The 21,800-nt window shown below is 39.7% G+C and overlaps 1 protein-coding gene across 2 annotated transcripts in view; it reads right to left on the reverse strand.

Moving 5' to 3' along the window:
* The window catches only part of LOC126998083 (hemicentin-1-like), a 129,459-nt gene that overhangs the window by 20,070 nt on the left and 87,589 nt on the right, over positions 1-21,800 (reverse strand). For both annotated transcript variants that reach the window (XR_007752625.1, XM_050859463.1), the window contains exons 10-11: positions 20,819-20,960; positions 14-145 (exon numbers count right to left, since the gene is read on the reverse strand). Coding sequence is in view for 1 of the 2 variants with exons in the window: in XM_050859463.1 (XP_050715420.1) it covers positions 14-145; positions 20,819-20,960 (274 nt within the window). In the remaining variant the exon portion in view is untranslated. The remainder of the gene's footprint in view (positions 1-13; positions 146-20,818; positions 20,961-21,800) is intronic.

The raw sequence follows: 21,800 nt of genomic DNA on the forward strand, positions 1-21,800 counted from the left end.
ACACCTGACTTACCTGGCGTCTTCTTAATTGCCCAGGTGTACACTAGGGTGGGGGGATACGCCTTCAAGGTACACACGATGGTCAGCGCCTCGCCTCTCACCCGCCGGTACTGAAGAGTCTGGTTGGGAGCGCACACCGGACGAACTGAGGGAGAGAGAGAGAGAGAAAGAGAGGGAGAGGGAAAGAAAGAGAGAGAGGGTGAGTGTTATATTTATTGGTTATGGTTTTGATAGTGTAGTTTTATCATTTTTTACTTCCATGTTGCTCTTTATTTTATTTGTTGTTTTTAGTTTTTCATTTTTGTTGTGTAGTTTAAGATATTTATGACCCTACACATCTGCCCCTCCATTGCTGTTGTCTTCCATATTCTCTCGTCCACTTTCTCCTCTCTCATCGTTTTCACTTTCACTTTCTCTTTCTTGGCTTTCTTGTTCACATTTTCTTGATTGTTTTTCTGTTGTTGTATATTTTAAGCTATGTATCACCTTCCACTCTGTCCCTCCATTTATCTAATCTATATTCTCTCGTCCACTTTCTCCTCTCTCATCGTTTTCACTTTCACTTTCTCTTTCTTGGCTTTCTTATTCACATTTTCTTGGTTGCTTTTCTTGTTGTGTATTTTAAGCTATGTATCACCTTTCCAATCTGTCCCTCCATTTATCTTATCTATATTCTCTCGTCCACTTTCTCCTCTCTCATTGCATTCACTTTCATTTTCTCTTTCTCGGCGCCTCAGGTGTTTGTGGGCAATTGAACAGACAGCTGGTAATGCCCGCACTTCCCTTTCTTTACCTGTTTCGTCTCTTGTAATAAAATAGTGGAGAGTGAGTTAGAGATGTGAGTGAGAGTGAGTCCGAGTGAGAGTGTAAGAGAGTGAGACAGGGAGTGATAGACAGAGAGAGAGAATGATATATAGATAGATAGAGATAGATAGAAACATAGAATGATAGATAAATAGATAAAATAGATAGATAAAGTGAGAAAAAATGTTACAAAGGAGGACTAGGGAGGGAAGAGGAGAGATGGAGAGGGAGATAACTTACAGCGGTGGACTAGCCAGGGAGGGAGAGGGAAGGGAGGAGAGAACTATCAAGGGAGGAATAGAAATGGAGAGAGAGAGAAAGTTAGGCGATAATTTAATGAGAGGCGAATAGGGAAAGACAGATGGGATGTAGTTAGTAGGAACTTAAAGAGAAATGGAGTAAAGGAGAAAGAGAGAAAAGAGAAAAAGGAATGGAGAAAAGGAAAATAGATATAAACAGAAAGGAAATAGGAAGAGAAAGGAGAGATAACACATGAAGAGAAGAGTACGAGGAAAGGAGAAAGAAGAAGGAGGAGGGGGAAAAAGGAGAGAACGTAAAGTAGGAACAGAAGGAAGGAGGAAAAGAATGAAAGAGAAAAGGAGGATATTTACTTGGAAACAGCCGGCAGAAGAGGAGTAACAGGAGGAGGAGGAGGAGGAGGAGGAGGAGGAGGAGGAGGAGGAAGAGAGAGGAGTTAAGAAGAGAGAGAGAGGAAAGAAGAAGAGAGAGAGAGAGAGAGAGAGAGAGAGAGAGAGAGAGAGAGAGAGAGAGAGAGAGAGAGAGAGAGAGAGAGAGAGAGAGAGAGAGAGAGAGAGAGAAAGAGAGAGAGAGAGAGAGAGAGAGAGAGAGAGAGAGAGAGAGAGAGAGAGAGAGAGAGAGAGAGAGAGAGAGAGAGAGAGAGAGAGAGAGAGAGAGAGAGAGAGAGAGAGAGAGAGAGAGAGAGAGAGAGAGAGAGAGAGTGTGTGTGAGTGTGAGTGAGTTAGACTAGTGTAAAACATACGTCGAGAGCATGAGAGAGAGAGTAGAAAACGGGAGAGCGAAGTGAGAAATTTATATAGATGGAAAGAGTGAGGAAGATAGAGAAGGAAATAACGTGTGGAAAGAGATTTACGGACGAGAGAAAGGTAAAAAAGACATGGAAAATACTTATAATGGAATAGAGAGAGATAGTTAAAGAAAAACAGGAAGGAAAAGAAAGAGAAGAAAGAAAAGAAAGGAAAAGACATGGAAAACACTTATAATGGAATAGAAAGATAGTTAAAGAGAAACAGGAAGGAAAAGAAAGAGACGAAAAAAAAGAAAGAGAGAATAGACTTGGAAAATACTTATAATGGAATAGAGAGATAGTTAAAGAGAGAGAGGGGAAATTAAAGAAAGAGAAAAAGAACTGGGAAATACTTTTAATGCAATAGAGATAGAAAGAAAGAGGAAGGAAAAGAAAGAGAAAAACGACATAGAAAATACGTATAATGGAAAAGATGGATAGTTAAAGAAAAAGAGTAAAGAAAAGAAAGAAAAGAAAGAAAAAAGACAGGAAAATAAATAAAACAAGGGAAAGTCTAGGAAAATGTGATAGTATAGATAATTTTAAGCAAAGAGAAGAGAAAGACAAAACTACCAGGAAAAATACGATAAACAAAACGGAATATAGAAAGGAAGTAAAGGAAAGAGAGAAGGGAAAGGAGGAGGAAGAGGAGGAGGAGGAAGAGGAGGAGGAGGAAGAAGAGGAGGTATATTACGAACACAGAAATAAAGTATTTTTGGAGAGGGAAGGGAGAGAAGAAAAAGAAAAGAAACGTATAAGAGGGGAGAGGGAAAGCAAGTAAATGAGGAAGAGAAGTGAAGGAGGGAATAACAGAGAGAGAAGAGAGAGAGAGAGAGAGGAGAGAGAGAGAGAGAGAGAGGGAAGAGAGAGAGAGAGAATAATAAGAGAAAAATAAAGTTTAGAGGAGAGAGAGAGAGAGAGAGAGAGAGAGAGAGAGAGAGAGAGAGAGAGAGAGAGAGAGAGAGAGAGAGAGAGAGAGAGAGAGAGAGAGAGAGAGAGAGAGAGAGAGAGAGAGAGAGAGAGAGAGAGAGAGAGAGAGAGAGAGAGAGAGAGAGAGAGAGAGAGAAGAGAAGAGAAGAGAAGAGAAAAAGAAAAGGAAAACAGAAAAGAAAGGAAAAGAGTAAAGAGAAGAAAAGAGAAGAAGAGAGAGAGAGAGAGAGAGAGAGAGAGAGAGAGAGAGAGAGAGAGAGAGAGAGAGAGAGAGAGAGAGAGAGAGAGAGAGAGAGAGAGAGAGAGAGAGAGAGAGAGAGAGAGAGAGAGAGAGAGAGAGAGAGAGAGAGAGAGAGAGAGAGAGAGAGAGAGAGAGATCAAGTGCCGAGAACCAAAAGAAAAAGGAGAAGCAAAATAGGAAGCAAAGAAAAGCCAAGTCAATATGAGATGGAGAGAGAGAAAAAAAAAGGGGCCAGAGAGAGTGAGGGAGAAAAGGGAAAAAATATACAGAGAGAGAGAGAGAGAGAGAGAGAGAGAGAGAGAGAGAGAGAGAGAGAGAGAGAGAGAGAGAGAGAGAGAGAGAGAGAGAGAGAGAAAAAAAGAGAACGAGGAGGGGAAAGAGAGGAACAGAGGGAGGGAGAGAAATGAGAGGAGGAGAGAAAAGCTAAGAGTCAGGGCAGATGAGGAAGGGGATGCTGAATGAGAGCTTGGCAGTGATTTGAGAGGATGGAGTTTTTTCGATGATCTGAGGATGAAAGAAAAAAGCGAAAAAAGAAATAGTGATGTATGGTCTCACACGCACCTCCCTTTCCTCTTCCCTTCCTCTTCCTCTTCGTACCCTGTCATTCCCGTCCCTTTGTACCCCTTTCTTTTCCCTTTTTTTCTCTGCCCTCTCTTCACTTCACATATCCTTTTCCTTCCCTTTCCTTTCATTCCATTCCGTTCCCTTCCCATCCCTTCCCTTTTATTATTTTCCCTTCCATTCCTTTCCCTTCCTTTTTCTCCTTTTCTCTTTCCTTCCCATATCTTCCCTTTCATTCATTCCGTTCCATTTCCTTCCCTTTCCTTCTTTTTTTTTCCTTCCCCTTCCATTCCCTTCCTTTCTCTCCCTTTCTCTTTCCTTCCCATATCTTCCCTTTCATTCCATTCCGTTCCCTTTCCATTCCTTTCCTTCTTTTATTTTCCCTTCCCTTCCTTTCTTTCCCTTTCTCTCTCCTTCCCATATCTTCCCTTTCATTCCATTCCGTTCCCTTTCCATTCCTTTCCTTCTTTTATTTTCCCTTCCCTTCCATTCCCTTCCTTTCTCTCCCTTTCTCTTTCCTTCCCATATCTTCCCTTTCATTCCATTCCGTTCCATTTCCTTCCCTTTCCTTCTTTTATTTTCCCTTCCCTTCCATTCCCTTCCTTTCTCTCCCTTTCTCTTTCCTTCCCATATCTTCCCTTTCATTCCATTCCGTTCCATTTCCTTCCCTTTCCTTCTTTTATTTTCCCTTCCATTCCATTCCTTTCTCTCCCTTTCTCTGTCCTTCACTTATCTTCCCATTCCTACTCTTCCTTAACTTTCTCCTTCCTTCTCTTTCCTTCCCTTTCCGTCTCTTTTATTTTTTCTACTCTTTTCTTTTCTGCCCTTCCCACCTTTCCCTTCCCTTATCATCCCTTTTCTTTCCCTTCTCAGCCATATCCATACCGCTCCCCTTCCCCTTTTTTCTTCTCCATATCCTCTCCTCATCCATATCCATTCCCTCCCCTCTCCTCTCCCCTCCCGTCCCTCCCCACCCATCCCTTCCCTTATCATCCCTTTTCTTTCCCTTCTCAGCCATATCCATACCGCTCCCCTTCCCTTTATCTCTTCTCCATATCCTCTCCTCATCCATATCCATTCCCTCCCCTCCCCTCCTCTCCCCTCCCCTCCTGTCCCTCCTCTCCCTCCCCTCCCCTCCCGTCCGTCCCCTCCCCTCCCCTCCCTTCCCTTCACTTCACTTACTCTTCGACCTCGGAATCAAATCTCTGAAGTCACATTCTTCTCGATTTCACTCGTTTTATTTTCCTTTTTTTTTTCACCTATTCTTTTTCTTCCACGAGAGAAAGGCGGCGGACACAGAATCGGATACCATTTCAACGTTCAGGATTTATATATATATTTTTATTTTTTTATTGTGTTTTGTATTCGCCTGGTTGTTGCTGTTTTTGTTTTGTTATTTATTTACAGCCATTCGTTATTAGAGTTTTGTGACAGCATGCTTTTTTTTTGTCATATATTTTTTATGTTATGCAGATTAAGAGATATTTAATGCATTTATGTATGATTGATTGAGTTTTCTCTGTAACGAATAAATTTCCACAATGCCTAAAAAAACTAACTTTGGTATTTGAACTTTTTTTTATAACTATGATTTTGGGAAAGGTAATTGTGAACCCACCCCAAAAAATGAACTTAAACATCGAAAAACCTAAAAAAAAATAAAACGAAACCAAAAAATCTAAAAAATCTTTGGTATTTGAACTTTTATAACTAAGATTTCTGGAAAGGTAATTGTTAAAACCATGAAGGAACTAAAAACTTGAACCTAAATATCGAAAAACCTGAAGAAAAAAAAACTGAAATAAAACTGAAAAAAATGAAAAAACTAAATATCTGAAAAAAATCTGAAAAAACTAAAAATCTGATAAAAGCAAAATCTGAAGAAAAACAAAATAAAAAACTAAATCTGAAAAAAAAAATCTGATAAAAACAAAATCTGAAAAAAAAATCTGAAAAAAACTAAAAACCTGAAAATAACTCTGGTATTTCAACTTTTATTATAACTATTTTTTTAAGTGTATGATCCCTCCGGAAGGGCAGTGCTGGGTGACGTATTTGAATTAGCTAACTTTTATGCGGGCCGGCTCTTAGCATAGAATTACCGGCGGCCATAATATTTACTTGCCGTCATTTTTTACCTCCAATTTCCACAGAATCATCGCCCTCCAATTTTTCCTCCTCACCACTTCCAGGGAATTATCACACTTCAATATTTTTCTCCTCGCACACCCAAAAAATACAATGGGAGCCAAATGAGAGAGAAAAAATTATAAAATCGCTCCCCACTCCACTGATTTCCTCCTTCAGTTTATGGTATACGATCATTTTTTAGGTCGTCAGTGTCCCCGGCCGTGTTTTTTTTATTTCGCATTTATTTGAGCTTTAAATCACTGTTGGTATTAAAGGAAACACGAGCCGAAAAGACGCTTGGGCCCAAACACTTTACATTAAAAAAAGTGTGCTGTGAATATTTACGAGTTTCTTCGCCATAATAAAACGTCGAAATTATATACAGTGTCTGACGTTATATATATATATATATATATATATATATATATATAGAGAGAGAGAGAGAGAGAGAGAGAGAGAGAGAGAGAGAGAGAGAGAGAGAGAGAGAGAGAGAGAGAGAGAGAGAGAGAGAGAGAGAGAGAGAGAGAGAGAGAGAGAGAGAGAGAGAGAGAGAGAGAGAGAGAGAGAGAGAGAGAGAGAGAGAGAGAGAGAGAGAGAGTCACTATCACCGTCACAATCACTACTTCTTGGTCGGAGGGACGAAGATATAGAAGAGAAAAGCGTTAGAGAAGAGGAAAAGAAGATGAAAAGAGAAGAGAGGAGAGAAGAGAAAATGAGAGAGAAGCAGAATGAGAGAGAGAGGGAATGAGAGAATAAGAACGAAAAAAAATAGTGAAAAAAAACAGAACAAAGGAAGGAGGGAAAAGAGAAAAAAAAGGCTGGAAAAAAATCTGAACTCGCTTGAGGGATAAGAAATATTAATAGAGGCGAGGGAGAGAAAAAGAGAGAGAGAGAGAGAGAGAGAGAGAGAGAGAGAGAGAGAGAGAGAGAGAGAGAGAGAGAGAGAGAGAGAGAGAGCGAGAGAGAGAGAGAGAGAGAGAGAGAGAGAGAGAGAGAGAGAGAGAGAGAGAGAGAGAGAGAGAGAGAGAGAGAGAGAGAGAGAGAGAGAGAGAGAAGGCAGAAGGAAGGAGGAGGGAGGGAGGACACGAAGAAAATGAAGAAAATTGGACTTATGAGAAGGGACGAGGTGATTGAGATGAGGAGGAAATGGAGGGGAGAGAATCAGAGGAAGTGAGGGAGGAGCCGAGTAATGAAGGAAAACAAGATTAGGGTGGAAAAGTAAGGAGGGAACAATGGAGGGAGAGAGGAGGGGCGAGGGAGCAAATGAGAAGGCGGGCGAGCGAGAAAGGAGAAGAGGAGGAGAGGGAAGGAAATATGGACGTGGAATGAGGAGGTGGAGGAAAGAATGGGAATGTAAAAAGAGAATAAGGAGGATGTAGAAAATGAGGTGTGTGAATCAAGCGTGGGGGCACTGAAGAAAAAGATAAAGGAGGAGAAGAAGAAGTGGAAGGAGGAGAATAAAGTGGAAAAAAAGCAAAAAATATGTACGAAATCGAAAGAGAGATGAAGAGAATGGACAAAGAGTAAGAAAAAGAAGAAGGAAAAGAATAAATTGAGGGAGAAGGTGGAAAAAAAGTAGAAAATACGCACGTCAAATAAAGATCAAGAGAAATACAGAAAAAGGAGACAGGAAAGAAAATGAAGAAGAAGAAGAAGAAGGAAAAAGGTAATTGGAGGAAGAAGAATAATGTGGAAAAATGAAGAAATATGTACGCGAATAAACATGAGGGGAAAAAATGTAATAAATTTGGAGAATAAGAAGAATGGAGAAAATGAAGAAGAAGGAAAAGAAGTAAAAGAATAAATGGAGGGAGAAGAATAATGTGAAAAAGCAGAAAAAATGCACACCAATAAATATGAAGGCAAGAAAAAGAGGAAATTACAATAGAGAATAATAAGAACAGAGAAAATGAAGAAGAAGAAGAAGAAAAAGAGAAAAAGAAGTGAAGGGAGAAGAAAAAGAAGGTGAAAGAAGCAGAAAATACGTTCGCCATTTAAAGATGAAGACAAGATAAGGAAGTTAAAATAGAAAATGGAAGATAAAATAAAGAATAAGGAGAGTGAAGAAAACGAAGCGTGTATATCAAGACAGTGGATGGATAAGACGAAGAGGAAGAAAAAGAAGAAAATGTGAAGAAGGGGGAACCAGAGGCGGAGAAAGCAATGGGAAAGTAAAGAGAAGATAAAGAGGAGGTAGAAGAGGAAGAAGTGTGTATAAATCAGGCAGGGACAGTGTTTAAGTAGAGGAGGAAGAAGAGGAGGAGGAGGAGGAGGAGGAAAAAGAAGAAAATATGGAAAGAGAATGAAGAAGAGGCGAAGAGAATGGAGTTGTAAAAGGGGAGTCAGGAAGATATAGAAGGTGAAGAAGGGACACTGAAGGAAGGATAATAAAGATCGGAATAAGATAAGAAAGAGAAGGAAACGAAGAGGAGGAATTAAAAAGAGGAAAGAGGGAAAGAGAATGGAGAGGCGAAGAGAATGGAAGAGAAAAAAGAAGGCCAGGAATATATAGAAGGTGAAGAAGGGATAATAAGGAAGAGATAATGAAGATAAGAATAAGAAGGAAACGAAGAGGAGGAATTAAAAAGAGGAAAGAGGGAAAGAGTATGGAGAGGCGAAGAGAATGGAAGAGAAAAAAGAAGGCCAGGAATATATAGAAGGTGAAGAAGGGATAATAAGGAAGAGATAATGAAGATAAGAAGAAGAAGGAAACGAAGAGGAGGAATTAAAAAGAGGACAGAGGGAAAGAGAATGGAGAGGCGAAGAGAATGGATCTGCAAAAAGAAGGCCAGGAAGATATAGAGAATGAAGAAGTGGATAGATAATGAAGATAAGAATAAGATAAGAAGGAAATAAAGAGAAGGAATTAAAAAGGGGAAAGAGAATGGAGAGGCGAAGAGAATGGAAATGCACAAAAAAGAGGGCCAGGAAGATATAGAAGGTGAAGAAGGGATTATAAGGAAGAGATAATGAAGATAAGAGGGAGTTAGATAAGAAAAAAGAAGAAAATATATACAGGGAATGAGGAGATGGAAAATAAAAATGAGAATATGTGTTGGGGATGAAAAGGCTGAAGAAGAGAATGAAACAAAATGCAGATGAAATAAAACAGGCATAAAAGAGGAATAAGAAGAGGGGAATGAGGCAGAAGATCCAACGAAAGGAAGAAGGAGGAGGAAGAAGAAGAGGAGGAAGAAGTGGTGCGGGAAAAAAATGAATGTGAGGAGAAAATGAGCAGGATGCGGAAAATGAAGAAAGAAATGCAAAAAAAATAATAATAATGAGAGAGAGAGAGAGAGAGAGAGAGAGAGAGAGAGAGAGAGAGAGAGAGAGAGAGAGAGAGAGAGAGAGAGAGAGAGAGAGAGAGAGAGAGAGAGAGAGAGAGAGAGAGAGAGAATACAAAAAAAAATAATAAACTGTCTCCAGGTTGATAATGAAAAATTGAAATATAAAAAAAAACGACACACGAAAAAGATTAAATAAAAATCGTGAAAAGAAGATATGATACAGAAAGGCTCGGTTAAGGGGCATGCAAATTGACAGCGAAAAATATATATAAAAACTGATACGGAAAAAATGAAAAAAAAATGTAATGTAATAAAAAAAAAAAAAGTAGATATACCAGAGTGTAAGAGAATGAGAAATAGATTAATGAATTAGGTGGGAAAGAATAAGAAGGATAAAAACAAAACGAATAAAACTAAAACAACGATGAAAACAGTGTAGAGATACTGAGAGAAAGAAGAGAAATAGATTAATGAATTAGGTGGGAAAGAATAAGAAGGATAAGATAAAAACTGATGCGGAAAAACGAATGAAAACTTAATGTAATAATGATAAGGAAACAGTGTAGAGATAATTGAGTGTGTGCAAAGAGGAATGAGAAATAGATTAATGAATTAGGTGGGAAAGAATAAGAAGGATAAGATAAAAACTCATACGGAAAAACGAATAAAACCTTAAAAACAACGATAAAGAAACAGTGTAGAGATAATTGAGAGTGTGCAAAGAGGAATGAGAAATATATTAATGAATTAGGTGGGAAAGAATAAGAAGGATAAGATAAAAAACTCATACGGAAAAACGAATAAAACCTTAAAAACAACGATGAAGAAACAGTGTAGAGATAATAGAGTGTGCAAAGAGGAATGAAAAATAGATTAATGAATTAGGTGGGAAGGAATAAGAGGAAAATAAGAGAAACCGTGAAGATCAAATGGAAGAAATGCGTCATGGAAAGGAGAAGTGAAAGATGGAAAGGAACACGATTAAGAAGAAGGTTAATTAATGATGCTGAAGGTGATTGAAGTTTAAACATTTATAACCCGATAATGATAAAGGATAAGAAGAAAATAAGAGAAACCGTGAAGATGAAGTGAAGGAAATGCGTCATGGAAAGGAAGAGTTAATTATGGAAAGGAACACGATTAAAAAAAGGTTAATTAATGATGCTGAAGGTGTTTGAAGTTTAAGCATGTATAACCCGATACTGATAAAGGATAAGAAGAAAATAAGAGAAACCGTGAAGATGAAGTGAAGGAAATGCGTCATGGAAAGGAGAAGTGAAAGATGGAAAGGAACACGATTAAGGAGAACGTTAATTAATGATGCTGAAGGTGTTTGAAGTTTAAACATGTATAGCCCGATAATGATAAAGAATAAGAAGAAAATAAGAGAAACCGTGAAGATGAAGTGAAGGAAATGCGTCATGGAAAGAAGTGAAAGATTGAAAGAAACACGATTAAGAAGAAGGTTAATTAATGATGCTGAAGGTGTTTGAAGTTTAAACATGTATAGCCCGATAATGATAAAGGATAAGAAGAAAATAACAGAAACCGTGAAGATGAAGTGAAGGAAATGCGTCATGGAAAGAAGTGAAAGATGGAAAGAAACACGATTAAGAAGAAGGTTAATTAATGATGCTGAAGGTAATTGAAGTTTAAGCATGTATAACCCGATAATGATAAAGGATACATTGAAGGTTAGACGTGTAAGTATGAATAGTACAATAACGATGAATAGATTATACAAAAAAGATTAAATGTACAAAAAAATAGAGAGGATGCGAAAAGTTTAAGAAGTAGAAGTATAACGTTGCAAAAATATTAAAAAAAGAGTTATACAGGATTGGTTAAAAGTGCACGGATATGTGTGTAGTCCAAAGCAAGAGACAAAATGATAGATAGATAGATAGACAGACAGACAGATAGATACATGGAATGATAGATAGCTGCGTCTAGTGGGTTATTTTTGTTGCTGTTTTTATTTTTGTTTTGCCCCTTGCTGTAAAATAAAGGTATGGATAGATAAGCAGATAGATAGATAGAGAAAGAGAAAAAGAGAAATAAACACAGATTGAGAGAGAAACAGATACAGGTAAAGAGAAATAAGGTTACCGTGATGGAGAGGGAGAAAAAACGGAGGACGAAAAGTAGCTCACATCGGGACTCTAGATTGGCAGCGGGGTACAGAGAGAGAGAGAGAGAGAGAGAGAGAGAGAGAGAGAGAGAGAGAGAGAGAGAGAGAGAGAGAGAGAGAGAGAGACAGAGAGAGAGAGAGAGAGAGAGAGAGAGAGAGAGAGAGAGAGAGAGAGAGAGAGAGAGAGAGAGAGAGAGAGAGAGAGAGAGAGAGAGAGAGAGAGAGAGAGAGAGAGAGAGAGAGAGAGAGAGAGAGAGAGAGAGAGAGAGAGAGAGCGAGAATAAAAAAGAATAACAGCCAGAGTACGGTTTGAAAGTTTACATATAAATCGTATCAAGAGAGCAATTTTTTTCCATAATTTTTTTTTTCAATTGTAGTTCCGCAGATCTGGCCGGAAAAAAAAAATAGGGTTGTATATGTTTTTTTTCTGACCCTCGACGTAAGTTTTCCTTTTTTTCAAATTCATTTATTCATCAAACATTTTTTTTCCATACTGCATCCACCACACCACCACTACCACCTACACCACCGCACGATTCTTTTTATATATTTTTTTCTCTTTTCCGAATTCATTTATTTATTTGACCTTTTTTCATTATTTTTTTTCTCTCTCTTTCCGCCCACCGGCACATGCATTCGTAAAAGCAATAACTCATCTCGCTGCAAGTCGTGAAATAATGGCGCCCGGGAAAGATATATTTATTTAAACCGAATCTAATTTAACCTGACGCCCGACGAAGGGAGCGACGCAATCTTGCACTGCTTCCGTCTTTCCCTCTCTCTATCCTTACCCCCAAGCCCCAAGCCATCTCTCTCCCGCTCCCTTTCCGTTCCACTCTTTTCCTTTCCTTCACTTCATTTTCTATCGCCTGATGTGACGCCGAAGGAAAGGAAGGACGAAATCTTGCGTGCTTCTTCTTTCTTTCTCTTTATCGTAACCTCCCTCTCTCTCCCCCTCTCTTTTCCATATTGCCTCTGTCTCCCCGTCAACATCTCCCTCTCTATCCTAACCCCCCACGTCCTCTCTGTTCTTTCCTTTCTCTCCTTCCCCTTTCCATAACCCACAGCCTTTCTCTCCTCTCCGTCACCCTCTTTCCCTCCTCCCCTCCATACCTCTCTCTCCTTCCTCTCCCCTCTCTCTCCCTCTTCCTCCCCCTCTCCTTTCCACTCTTACTCCTTTACTCCAGTCCATGATATATCGCCTGATGTGGAAAGTTTGCTTGTGGGAGAGTGGCAGCGTTATTGAATCCCATAAATATCTTAAAAGAAAACATTGGCTCAGGGGACGCGACTTGGCTAGCAACCCTCCGAAGACGTTTTACTGTAGAGGGGAGTGAATCTATGCTACCCTAAGTGACCTTCTCTCTCTCTCTCTTTCTCTCTCTCCCTCTCTCTCTCCTCCTTCTCTGCTCTTGACTTTTCACTTCCTATTTGTGTTGCGACGCAGGAATAATTAGTTTGAGTTATCCCTTAGTGTCTCGACCCCGTTTTTTTTTTTTCGTTTTCTTCTCTCGACCTCTTTCCCTCCTTTCTCTCGCGCTCTCTCTCTTTTCTTCTCCTTCCCACTTGGTCTCGCTGTCTTAATTAGTGAGCGAAGCATAACGCAGGCAGGGGAGAAATGATCTGATTAGAATAAGAAGACGAGGGAGAAAGAAGAAAAGAAAGGCAGACGCAAAAGAATTAGCGCACGTGTTGAAAATATAATAAAAGAAAAATGTCGAATAAAAAAAAACAGGAGAAAAAGAATAGAGGGAATCAAATAAAAAAATATGAAAAAAGTGCAGAAGAAATAAAAGGAAAAAGCGTTGAAAACAAAACCTTTCCATAATTTAAACAGCGAGGCAAAAGAAAAAAAAGAAAAAATGTGTTGAGGGATAAATGTGAGAAAAATATGAAAATGAGGAATTGAATAGAAATAAAAGGAGAAGGAGGGTGAGAGAGACAAGACCTTCCCGTAATTCGGAAAAAAAACAAAGCAAATGAAAAAAGTAAAAACGTTGAGAAGAATAAAACTTAGAAAAAATAAAAAGAGGGAACCAAATAGAAAAAGATAAAAAAGTGATGAAGAAATAAGAGAAGAAAGATGGTGAAAGACAAGATCTTCCAATAATTTGAAAAGCTAAGCAAAAGAAGAAATGTGAAAATGTGAAGAATAAAAACGAGAAATAATGAAAAGAAGGAAATGAACAGGAAGATAAGGATGAAAATAAAAAAAAAGGAAATGAAAAGGAAGAGAAGGATGAAGATAAAAAAAAGAAGGAAATGAACAGGAAGAGAAGGATGAAAATAAAAAAAGAAGGAAATGAACAGGAAAAGAAGAATGAAAATGAAAAAAGAAGGAAATAAACAGAAAAAGAAGGATGAAAATAAAAAAGGAAGTGAATAAAAAGAGAAGGATGAAAATAAAAAAAAGAAGGAAACGAATAGGAAGAGAATGATAAAATAAGAAAATAGAATGAAATTAATAGGAAAACAAAAAAAAGAGATGAATAAATGAAAGAAAGACAAAAGACAAGGCCTTCTCATAATTCGAAACGCAAAGCAAAACAAGAAACAAAGACCGCCAACCACGCACACACACACACACACACACACACACACACACACACACACACACACACACACACACACACACACACACACACACACACACACACACACACACACACACACAAGCTTAAGGAGGAACAAAAGAGGGCAGAAAAAAATCCATTAACCGCGGGTAAAAGAACGTAAGCAAAAAAGACTAGGAACGTTGCGCTTGTATCACCAAACAACAACAGCGAGCAGAGGAAATTGAATGAAGAATAGGGAAAGGAAGGAAAAAAATACCTACATGGAACTAAGAAAATTGAACGAAAAATAAGAAAAGGAAGGAAAAAAATATGTACATTGAACTAACAAAAGATAGGAAAGGAAACAAAAGCGTAGTGAACCAAGAAAATTACACGAAGAATTAGTAAAGAAAGAAAAAAATATGTACATTGAACTAAGAAAATTGAACAAAGGAAAGAAAAATAAAAAAAATCGTACAGTGAATCGAGAAAATTGAAGAAAAAGAAAAATCGTACTAATGAACCAAGAAAAGTGAACGAAAAATAGAAATAAGAAAAAAATGCGTACATCGAACTAAGAAAATTAAAAGAGAAAGAAGAAAAAGAAAGAAATAAAACATACAGTGAATGGAGAAAACTGAACGAAAAATAGGAAAGGGAAAGAAAATACATGACAGCTAAAATAAATAAAAAAATAAAACTGATACGATAACCCGAATGAAACCTAAAAATAGTAAAGAAAGAATGTAGAGATAATTAAAGGGAAAAGTAAAGTGAAAAATATACGAATGAAGGTTAATGAAATGGTAAAGTATGAACAAAAACGCACAAGTATCATCCTATCACTAGTTTCGGATAAGGAAGTTTGAAGATAATACAAAAAAAAATCATAGGCGGTAATCAACGCAGAGAAACAAAGGGGAAAAATCAATATTACCCTCCCAACAGCAACGGAACGGACGAGGGGGTTAGTTCAGGCCACTAACTAACTAACACTAACTAACCCGGAAACAAAAGAGAAACAAAGAAGGTACTGTGAGCGATAATTGGCTTAGAGAAACATGAGAAAATAATAATCAAACCGCTGCCTTTCGTCGTCCAGCGGCAACGCACGAGTATAACATGCCGTTGCTTTTCGTCGTCCAGCGGCAACGCACGAGTATAACATGCCGTTGCTTTTCGTCGTCCAGCGGCAACGCACGAGTATAACATGCCGTTGGTTAAGAGGAAAGCTTTGAAAGATGATGAGAAAATATGTGTAACAGAGTAGGCGATGATAAACTCAGGAAAACAATGAAAAGAAAGAGAAATCGCTACTAATCTATGTCCAGCGGCAGCATACGAGTATAACATGCCGTTGGTTAAGAGAGGAAAACTTTTGAAAGGTAATGAGAAAATAGAGTATGCGATGATAAACTCAGGAAAACAATGAAAAAGAAAGACAAATCGCTACTGATCTAAGTCCATCGGCAACACACGAGTCGAACATGCCACTGGTTAAGAGAAGAAAACTTTTGAAAGGTAATGAGAAAAAGAGTATGCGATGATAAACTCAGGAAAACAATGAAAAAGAAAGAGAAATCGCACTAATCAAAGTCCATCGGCAACACACGAGTAAAACATGACACTGGCTCAGACAGGAAAGCTTTGAAAAGTGAAGAGGAAATAGATTAGACGGTGATTAGCTCAGAGAAACAGGAGAAAAAATAAAAGACCATCAATCTAAGTGGAGCGGAAACACAGGATTACAGCATGCCTCTAGGTGGGACATGGAAGCTTTGAACGGTGATGAAAAAATAAGTAGTCAGTGATTGGTTGAGTGAAACTAGTAAAATAATAACCAATCAAAGCCCAGCGGAAACACACGAGGATAACATGCATCTAGGTAGGACGAGGCAGCTTATAAAACGAATGATAAAATAGAGTAGGAAGTGATTAACTCAGAAAAACAGCAGCTGGAAAAAAGAAACGTTAGAATTCTAAGTCTAGCGGAAACACACGAAGATAACATGCCTCTAGGTAGGACAAGATAGCTTATAAAAGGAATGATAAAACAGAGTAGGAAGTGATTAACTCAGAAAAACAACAGCTATAGAAAAAAGAAACGCTATTATTCTAAGTCTAGCAGAAAAACAGTAATATAACATGCCTTTAGGTAGGACAAGGTTGCTTATAAAACGAATGATAAAATAGAGTAGGAAGTGATAAACTCAGATAAACAACATCTGGAAAAAAGAAAATCGCTATCATTCTAAGTCTAGCGGAAACACATGAGCCTTTAGGTAGGACAAGATAGTTTATAAAGGAAATGAGAAAATAAAATAGGAAATAATTAACTCAGAGAAACAACGACTGGAAAAAAGAAACACGAGCATAACATTCCGCTGGTTAATTAAAAGGAAGTTTCTAAAAAGTGATGAGAAAAGAGAGCACTTGATGAATAGCCGAGAGAAAGAAGGGAAAAAGTATAAGCTATCCGTCTAAGTCTTACGAAAGCACTCGACGGCTCAAAGACGAGGAAGTTTTTAAAAGGTATACGAAAATAGAACAGTCGGTGATTAACTCAGACAAACAAACAAACAAACAAAAGTCATCATTTTAAGTCCTGCGAAAACACACAATGCCTCTAAGCAAGACAATTAGGTTCTGAAAGGTGATCCCAAAATAAAGTAGACAATAACTGGCTCAGAAAAATACCCACTAAGTCTTACACAATGCCTCTAAGCAAGACAACAAAGCTCTGAAAAATGATCCCAAAATAGAGTAGACAATAGCTGGCTCAGAAAAATAACCACTAAGTCTTACACAATGCCTCTAAGCAAGACGACAAAGCTCTGAAAAATGATCCCAGAAAAGAGTAGACAATAACTGGCTCTGAAAAACAACCCGTTATAAATCCCACGCAATGGCTCTGAGTAAGACAAGTGGAAATAGGGTAGACAGTGATCGGCTCAGAGAATCCACCACCATAATTGAGAGAGAGTGAGCGAGAGAGAGACAGAGGCAGACTAAAAAAGGACAACATGCAGCGATGATTGACTAAAGGCGGAGCGCAGCGTCAAGCAGGCTGCGGCCGCGTCGGGAATGGAGTCTAAAACGCTGCCGTGTTTGTTGCTGCGAAAAAATCGAGTCAACACTGAACAGAGAATTGTAAACAAATGCAACACGCCGCCCAGATAATGGAATGCTGAGGAAAACATGTTGCCTTCCAGATATCAGAGAGAGAGAGAGAGAGAGAGAGAGAGAGAGAGAGAGAGAGAGAGAGAGAGAGAGAGAGAGAGAGAGAGAGAGAGAGAGAGAGAGAGAGAGAGAGAGAGAGAGAGAGAGAGAGAGAGAGAGAGAGAGAGAGAGAGAGAGAGAGAGAGAGAGAGAGAGAGAGAGACGGACACAGAAAGAGAAAAACACAGACAGATACACAGGCAGGAACACAGAGATGCAGACAGAGACAGAAACAGAGAGGCAGAGAGAGAGAGAGAGAGAGAGAGAGAGAGAGAGAGAGAGAGAGAGAGAGAGAGAGAGAGAGAGAGAGAGAGAGAGAGAGAGAGAGAGAGAGAGAGAGAGAGAGAGAGAGAGAGAGAGAGAGAGAGAGAGAGAGAGAGAGAGAGAAAGGAATCACAGCACGCAAGACTCTCGGGCTGAAAATGTTTGTAAGAGTGACTACAATATTTACATAAAATTCATGCATTCTTTATCGGAACAACGCCGAAGGAAAACAAGTAAAAAAACGGCTAAAAAAAATATAATTATGTGTCATTCCCGGAGAGAGAGAGAGAGAGAGAGAGAGAGAGAGAGAGAGAGAGAGAGAGAGAGAGAGAGAGAGAGAGAGAGAGAGAGAGAGAGAGAGAGAGAGAGAGAGAGAGAGAGAGAGAGAGAGAGAGAGACGAACAGACTAACAGCTCGGGGACGAAATTCAATAAAAAAGATTGTCATGGCAAGCGGAATACGAACAAGCAAAGCGAGAAAAGGAAGAAGGAAGGGAAGGAGTGACGGCCGAATGTGAGAAAGATGAGACAGGAGAGAGAAAGAGGAGGGAGAAAGTGAATATATAGGAGAGAGAGAGAGAGAGAGAGAGAGAGAGAGAGAGAGAGAGAGAGAGAGAGAGAGAGAGAGAGAGAGAGAGAGAGAGAGAGAGAGAGAGAGAGAGAGAGAGAGAGAGAGAGAGAGAGAGAGAGAGAGAGAGAGAGAGAAGAGAGAGAGAAGAGAGAGAGAAGAGAGAGAGAGAGAGAGAGAGAGAGAGAGAGAGAGAGAGAGAAGAGAGAGAGAGAGAGAGAGAGAGAGAGAGAGAGAGAGAGAGAGAGAGAGAGAGAGAGAGAGAGAGAGAGAGAGAGAGAGAGAGAGAGAGAGAGAGAGAGAGAGAGAGAGAGAGAGAGAGAGAGAGAGAGAGAGAGAGAGAGAGAAAAAACCGAGGCCGAGAGACCGAGACCGAGAAAGAGAGAGAGCGAGGGTGCCGTCTGCTAGAGTGGAAAATTCTCTCACTATGAACTTTCCTGATCGCGAGAGGAATTTTTGCCTGCAATTTTCGCTCTTTTCCGGATATTGCAACTCACGCCACCTAATTCCTCTCGGCCAGGAGGTGGTGGTCTGAAGGACGGCGCGGAAGTTAAGGGAAATTAGGCCGCTTAAGTTAGATTGCTTTTAAAGTCCATGTTGAATTCGATTGGATCAGATGAAGCCAGTGACGGATTTGAACTCTTGGTAAACAGCACTCGACCCACGTGAAGGAATTTAAGTTATTTGTTTTTTGTTGTTGTGGGAAGAAAAGTGAAAGTTGTAAGTTGTCGTGATTAGTCAACATGGAGTTTTAATTGATGTGATTTGTTATAGTAAAAATATACGTAAATAATGTAGATTGTAGTTAATAGTTGAAAAATGAGAATATTACCTTTGGAGTTTTAATTGATGTGATTTGTCATAGTAAAAATATACGTAAATAATGCAGATTATCGTTAATAGTTGAAAAATGAGAATATTACCTTTGGAGTTTTAAGTGATGTGATTTGTTAAAGTGAAAAATATACATAAATAATGTAGATTGTCGTAAATAGTTGAAAAATAAGAACATTACCTTTGGAATTTAAGAGATGGTTTTTTTTTAGCGCAGAAAAAAAAATGTTAATAATGCGAACTGTCATGAATTCAAATAAATGTGAATAATGCCTTAGAAGTTTTAAGGAATGTGTTTTTGTTATCATGAAAAAAAACGTAAATAATTTAAACCGTCATAAATAATTTGAAATGAATGAGAAAATACCTTAGGAGTTTTAAGTGATGCGTTTTTGTTATCTTGGAAAATATACGTAAATCATGCAAATTGTGAATATTTAGATTGAATGAGTTATTGCATTCGAGTATTATTATTAACTTAACTTTTTGTACACAGTTTTAAATTACCTAATAGAAAATTCCTTTATATATTCAAACATTTGTTATCGCGGGGAAATATACTCTAATAATGCGAATTGTCGGGAATAGTTAAAAGGAATGAGTTTTATTTTTTTTACTCAACATTTTTTTAACGCCGCGTTGAATAAGCCGAAACAAACATTCCTTTCTTGGTTTAAATGACTGATGGACTAATCTTTTGTATGACGTAATCTTGACCATAAAGTAAATAAAAGAAAAATAAATAAAAAAATCGAAAATGCATAAAAACTAAAAATCATAAAGAACAAACTCAAGTCCCTATTGTAATGTATTTTTTTCCCATTAAAATACATAAATAGAGTATTAAAAATATCGAAAATGCATTAGAAAAACAGAAGAATCACAAAAAAATTAACTCAAGTCATTATATTAATCTTAATTTGAATGACCACTAAAACAAATAAACAATGAAATAAATTAGAAAATCGAAAATGCACCGAAAAACACGGAAAAAAATCACCATAAAAAAACAAGCTCAGTCTTTCACCTTCATGCTTAGGACCCAACTTTTGACGGGGCGAGTTAAGTCAAGTGTAACCTTTTCTTTCTATTTTTCCCCTCGTCTTTTTTTCCCTCGTCCTTTTTCCCTCGCCCTCTCTCTTGGGTTCGGCGCGCGGGCTGACGAGGCGAACTGGGGGAAGGGGAGAGGCTGGAGAGGCACGGTGATACTGGGGGCTGTAGGGGAAGGGGTAGGGCAGGGGTACAGGAGGCTAAATGGATGGGAACAGGGGGAAGGGGGAGTGGGTAGGAACTGAGGGTAGGAGGCGAGGGTGGGAAAGCGGGTAAACGGAGTGGGTAGGGAGAGGGGGGCGGGGCAGAGGTTAGGAGTGGCCCGAGTGGGTAAGGGACAGAGGGTAGGAGGTTTGGGTAGGGTGAGAGGTTAGGAGTAGTGAGTGGGGAGAGGGAGCGGGGGAGTGGGTGGGGATAGATGGTAGGAGTGGGCAGGGAAAGAGGATAGGAGAAGAAGGTAGGGACACGGGGTAGAAGAAGTGGGCGGGCTAAGAGGGAAGGAGAAGAGGAGGTAAGGTAGGAGGAAAGGGTAGGGACACGGGGTAGAAGAAGTGGCTGGGGTTAAGAGGGTAGGAGAAGAGGGGGGAGAGGAGGTAGGATTGGAGGAGTGGGTTGGGACAGGCGGCGGGGCGAGGGGGTGCAGGCTAAAAACAGTGTGTTCGCCGGAGATGTTCGGAATTTCAGGAGTGGCCGGTAATGCATTGGGCGGCAGACACGGCAACCCGCGGGGGAGACCAAGAAAAAAAAGCCTGTATGAAGCCACAAGGAAAATGGGAAGATGGAGGAGAGAGGAAGGGAAAGGCGGAGGGAGAGCGAAAGCGAGCGAGCGAGAAGGAAAAAGAGAAAGAGGGAAAGAGGAATAGGTTAGCAGGCAGAAGAATAAGTAGGCAGATAGATAGATAGATAGATAGATAGATTACAGACAGACAGGCAGACAAATGGACATACACAGACAGAAAATAAAGAAACTCAACACAAACATACATGACATAATGCAAATCAATACAGAGACATATCGACAACTGAAACACAGGTGACTAAATAAATAAATAGAGTGATAAATTACCTGTCGCAAAGTAAACAAAACAACACTTACCCCTCCCCCCCCCCACACACACACACACACACACACACACACACACACACACACACACACACACACACACACACACACACACACACACACACACCAATACTTACACAGTACGTTGAGGTTGACAGCGTTGCTATGCCCGTCGCCCACCTGGTTGCTAGCGAGGCAGGTGTACAGGCCCCGGTCACCCATCTTTACCTGCCTCAGCGCCAGCCTCGCTCCCTCCACGCCCACGGTCACGGCGCGGCCCTGAGACACACACAAACACACACATGTATAGTCCGAAGGAAATCGTACATACATACATACACACACACACACACACACACACACACACACACACACACACACACACACACACAGACCCTTAACCGCACAGAAATTCACATACAAATTGGGGCAATGAAAGGAGAAGGGAACACACACACACACACACACACACACACACACACACACACACACACACACACACACACACACACACACACACACACACACACACACACACACACACACACACACACACACACACACACACACACACACACACACACGCACTCACGCAAGCACAGGTACACGTTGGTTGGGTCAGGTGGAAGGCATAATATTTTGTCGCAATGGCAGGAAGCTTTTACCACGGGCTTATAAGGAGAGAGAGAGAGAGACAAATGTACACCTGAGAGATAGAGAGAGAGAGAGAGAGAGAGAGAGAGAGAGAGAGAGAGAGAGAGACCCACAGAGAGCAGTCAGAGAGAGAGAGAGAGAGAAAAAGAGAGAGAGAGTCTAGAGAGAGAGAGAGAGAGAGAGAGAGAGAGAGAGAGAGAGAGAGAGAGAGAGAGAGAGAGAGAGAGAGAGAGAGAGAGAGAGAGAGAGAGAGAGAGAGAGAGAGAGAGAGAGAGAGAGAGAGAGAGAGAGAGAGAGAGAGAGAGAGAGAGAGAGAGAGAGAGAGAGAGAGAGAGAGAGAGAGAGAGAGAGAGAGAGAGAGAGAGAGAGAGAGAGAGAGAGAAGTGGAAGGAGGCTGGAAAATATAGTGCACGAGACAGATACGAACACACACACACACACACACACACACACACACACACACAC

The sequence above is a fragment of the Eriocheir sinensis genome, chromosome 13 (assembly GCF_024679095.1).
Source record: "Eriocheir sinensis breed Jianghai 21 chromosome 13, ASM2467909v1, whole genome shotgun sequence".
In the NCBI taxonomy this organism is placed as follows: domain Eukaryota; kingdom Metazoa; phylum Arthropoda; class Malacostraca; order Decapoda; family Varunidae; genus Eriocheir; species Eriocheir sinensis.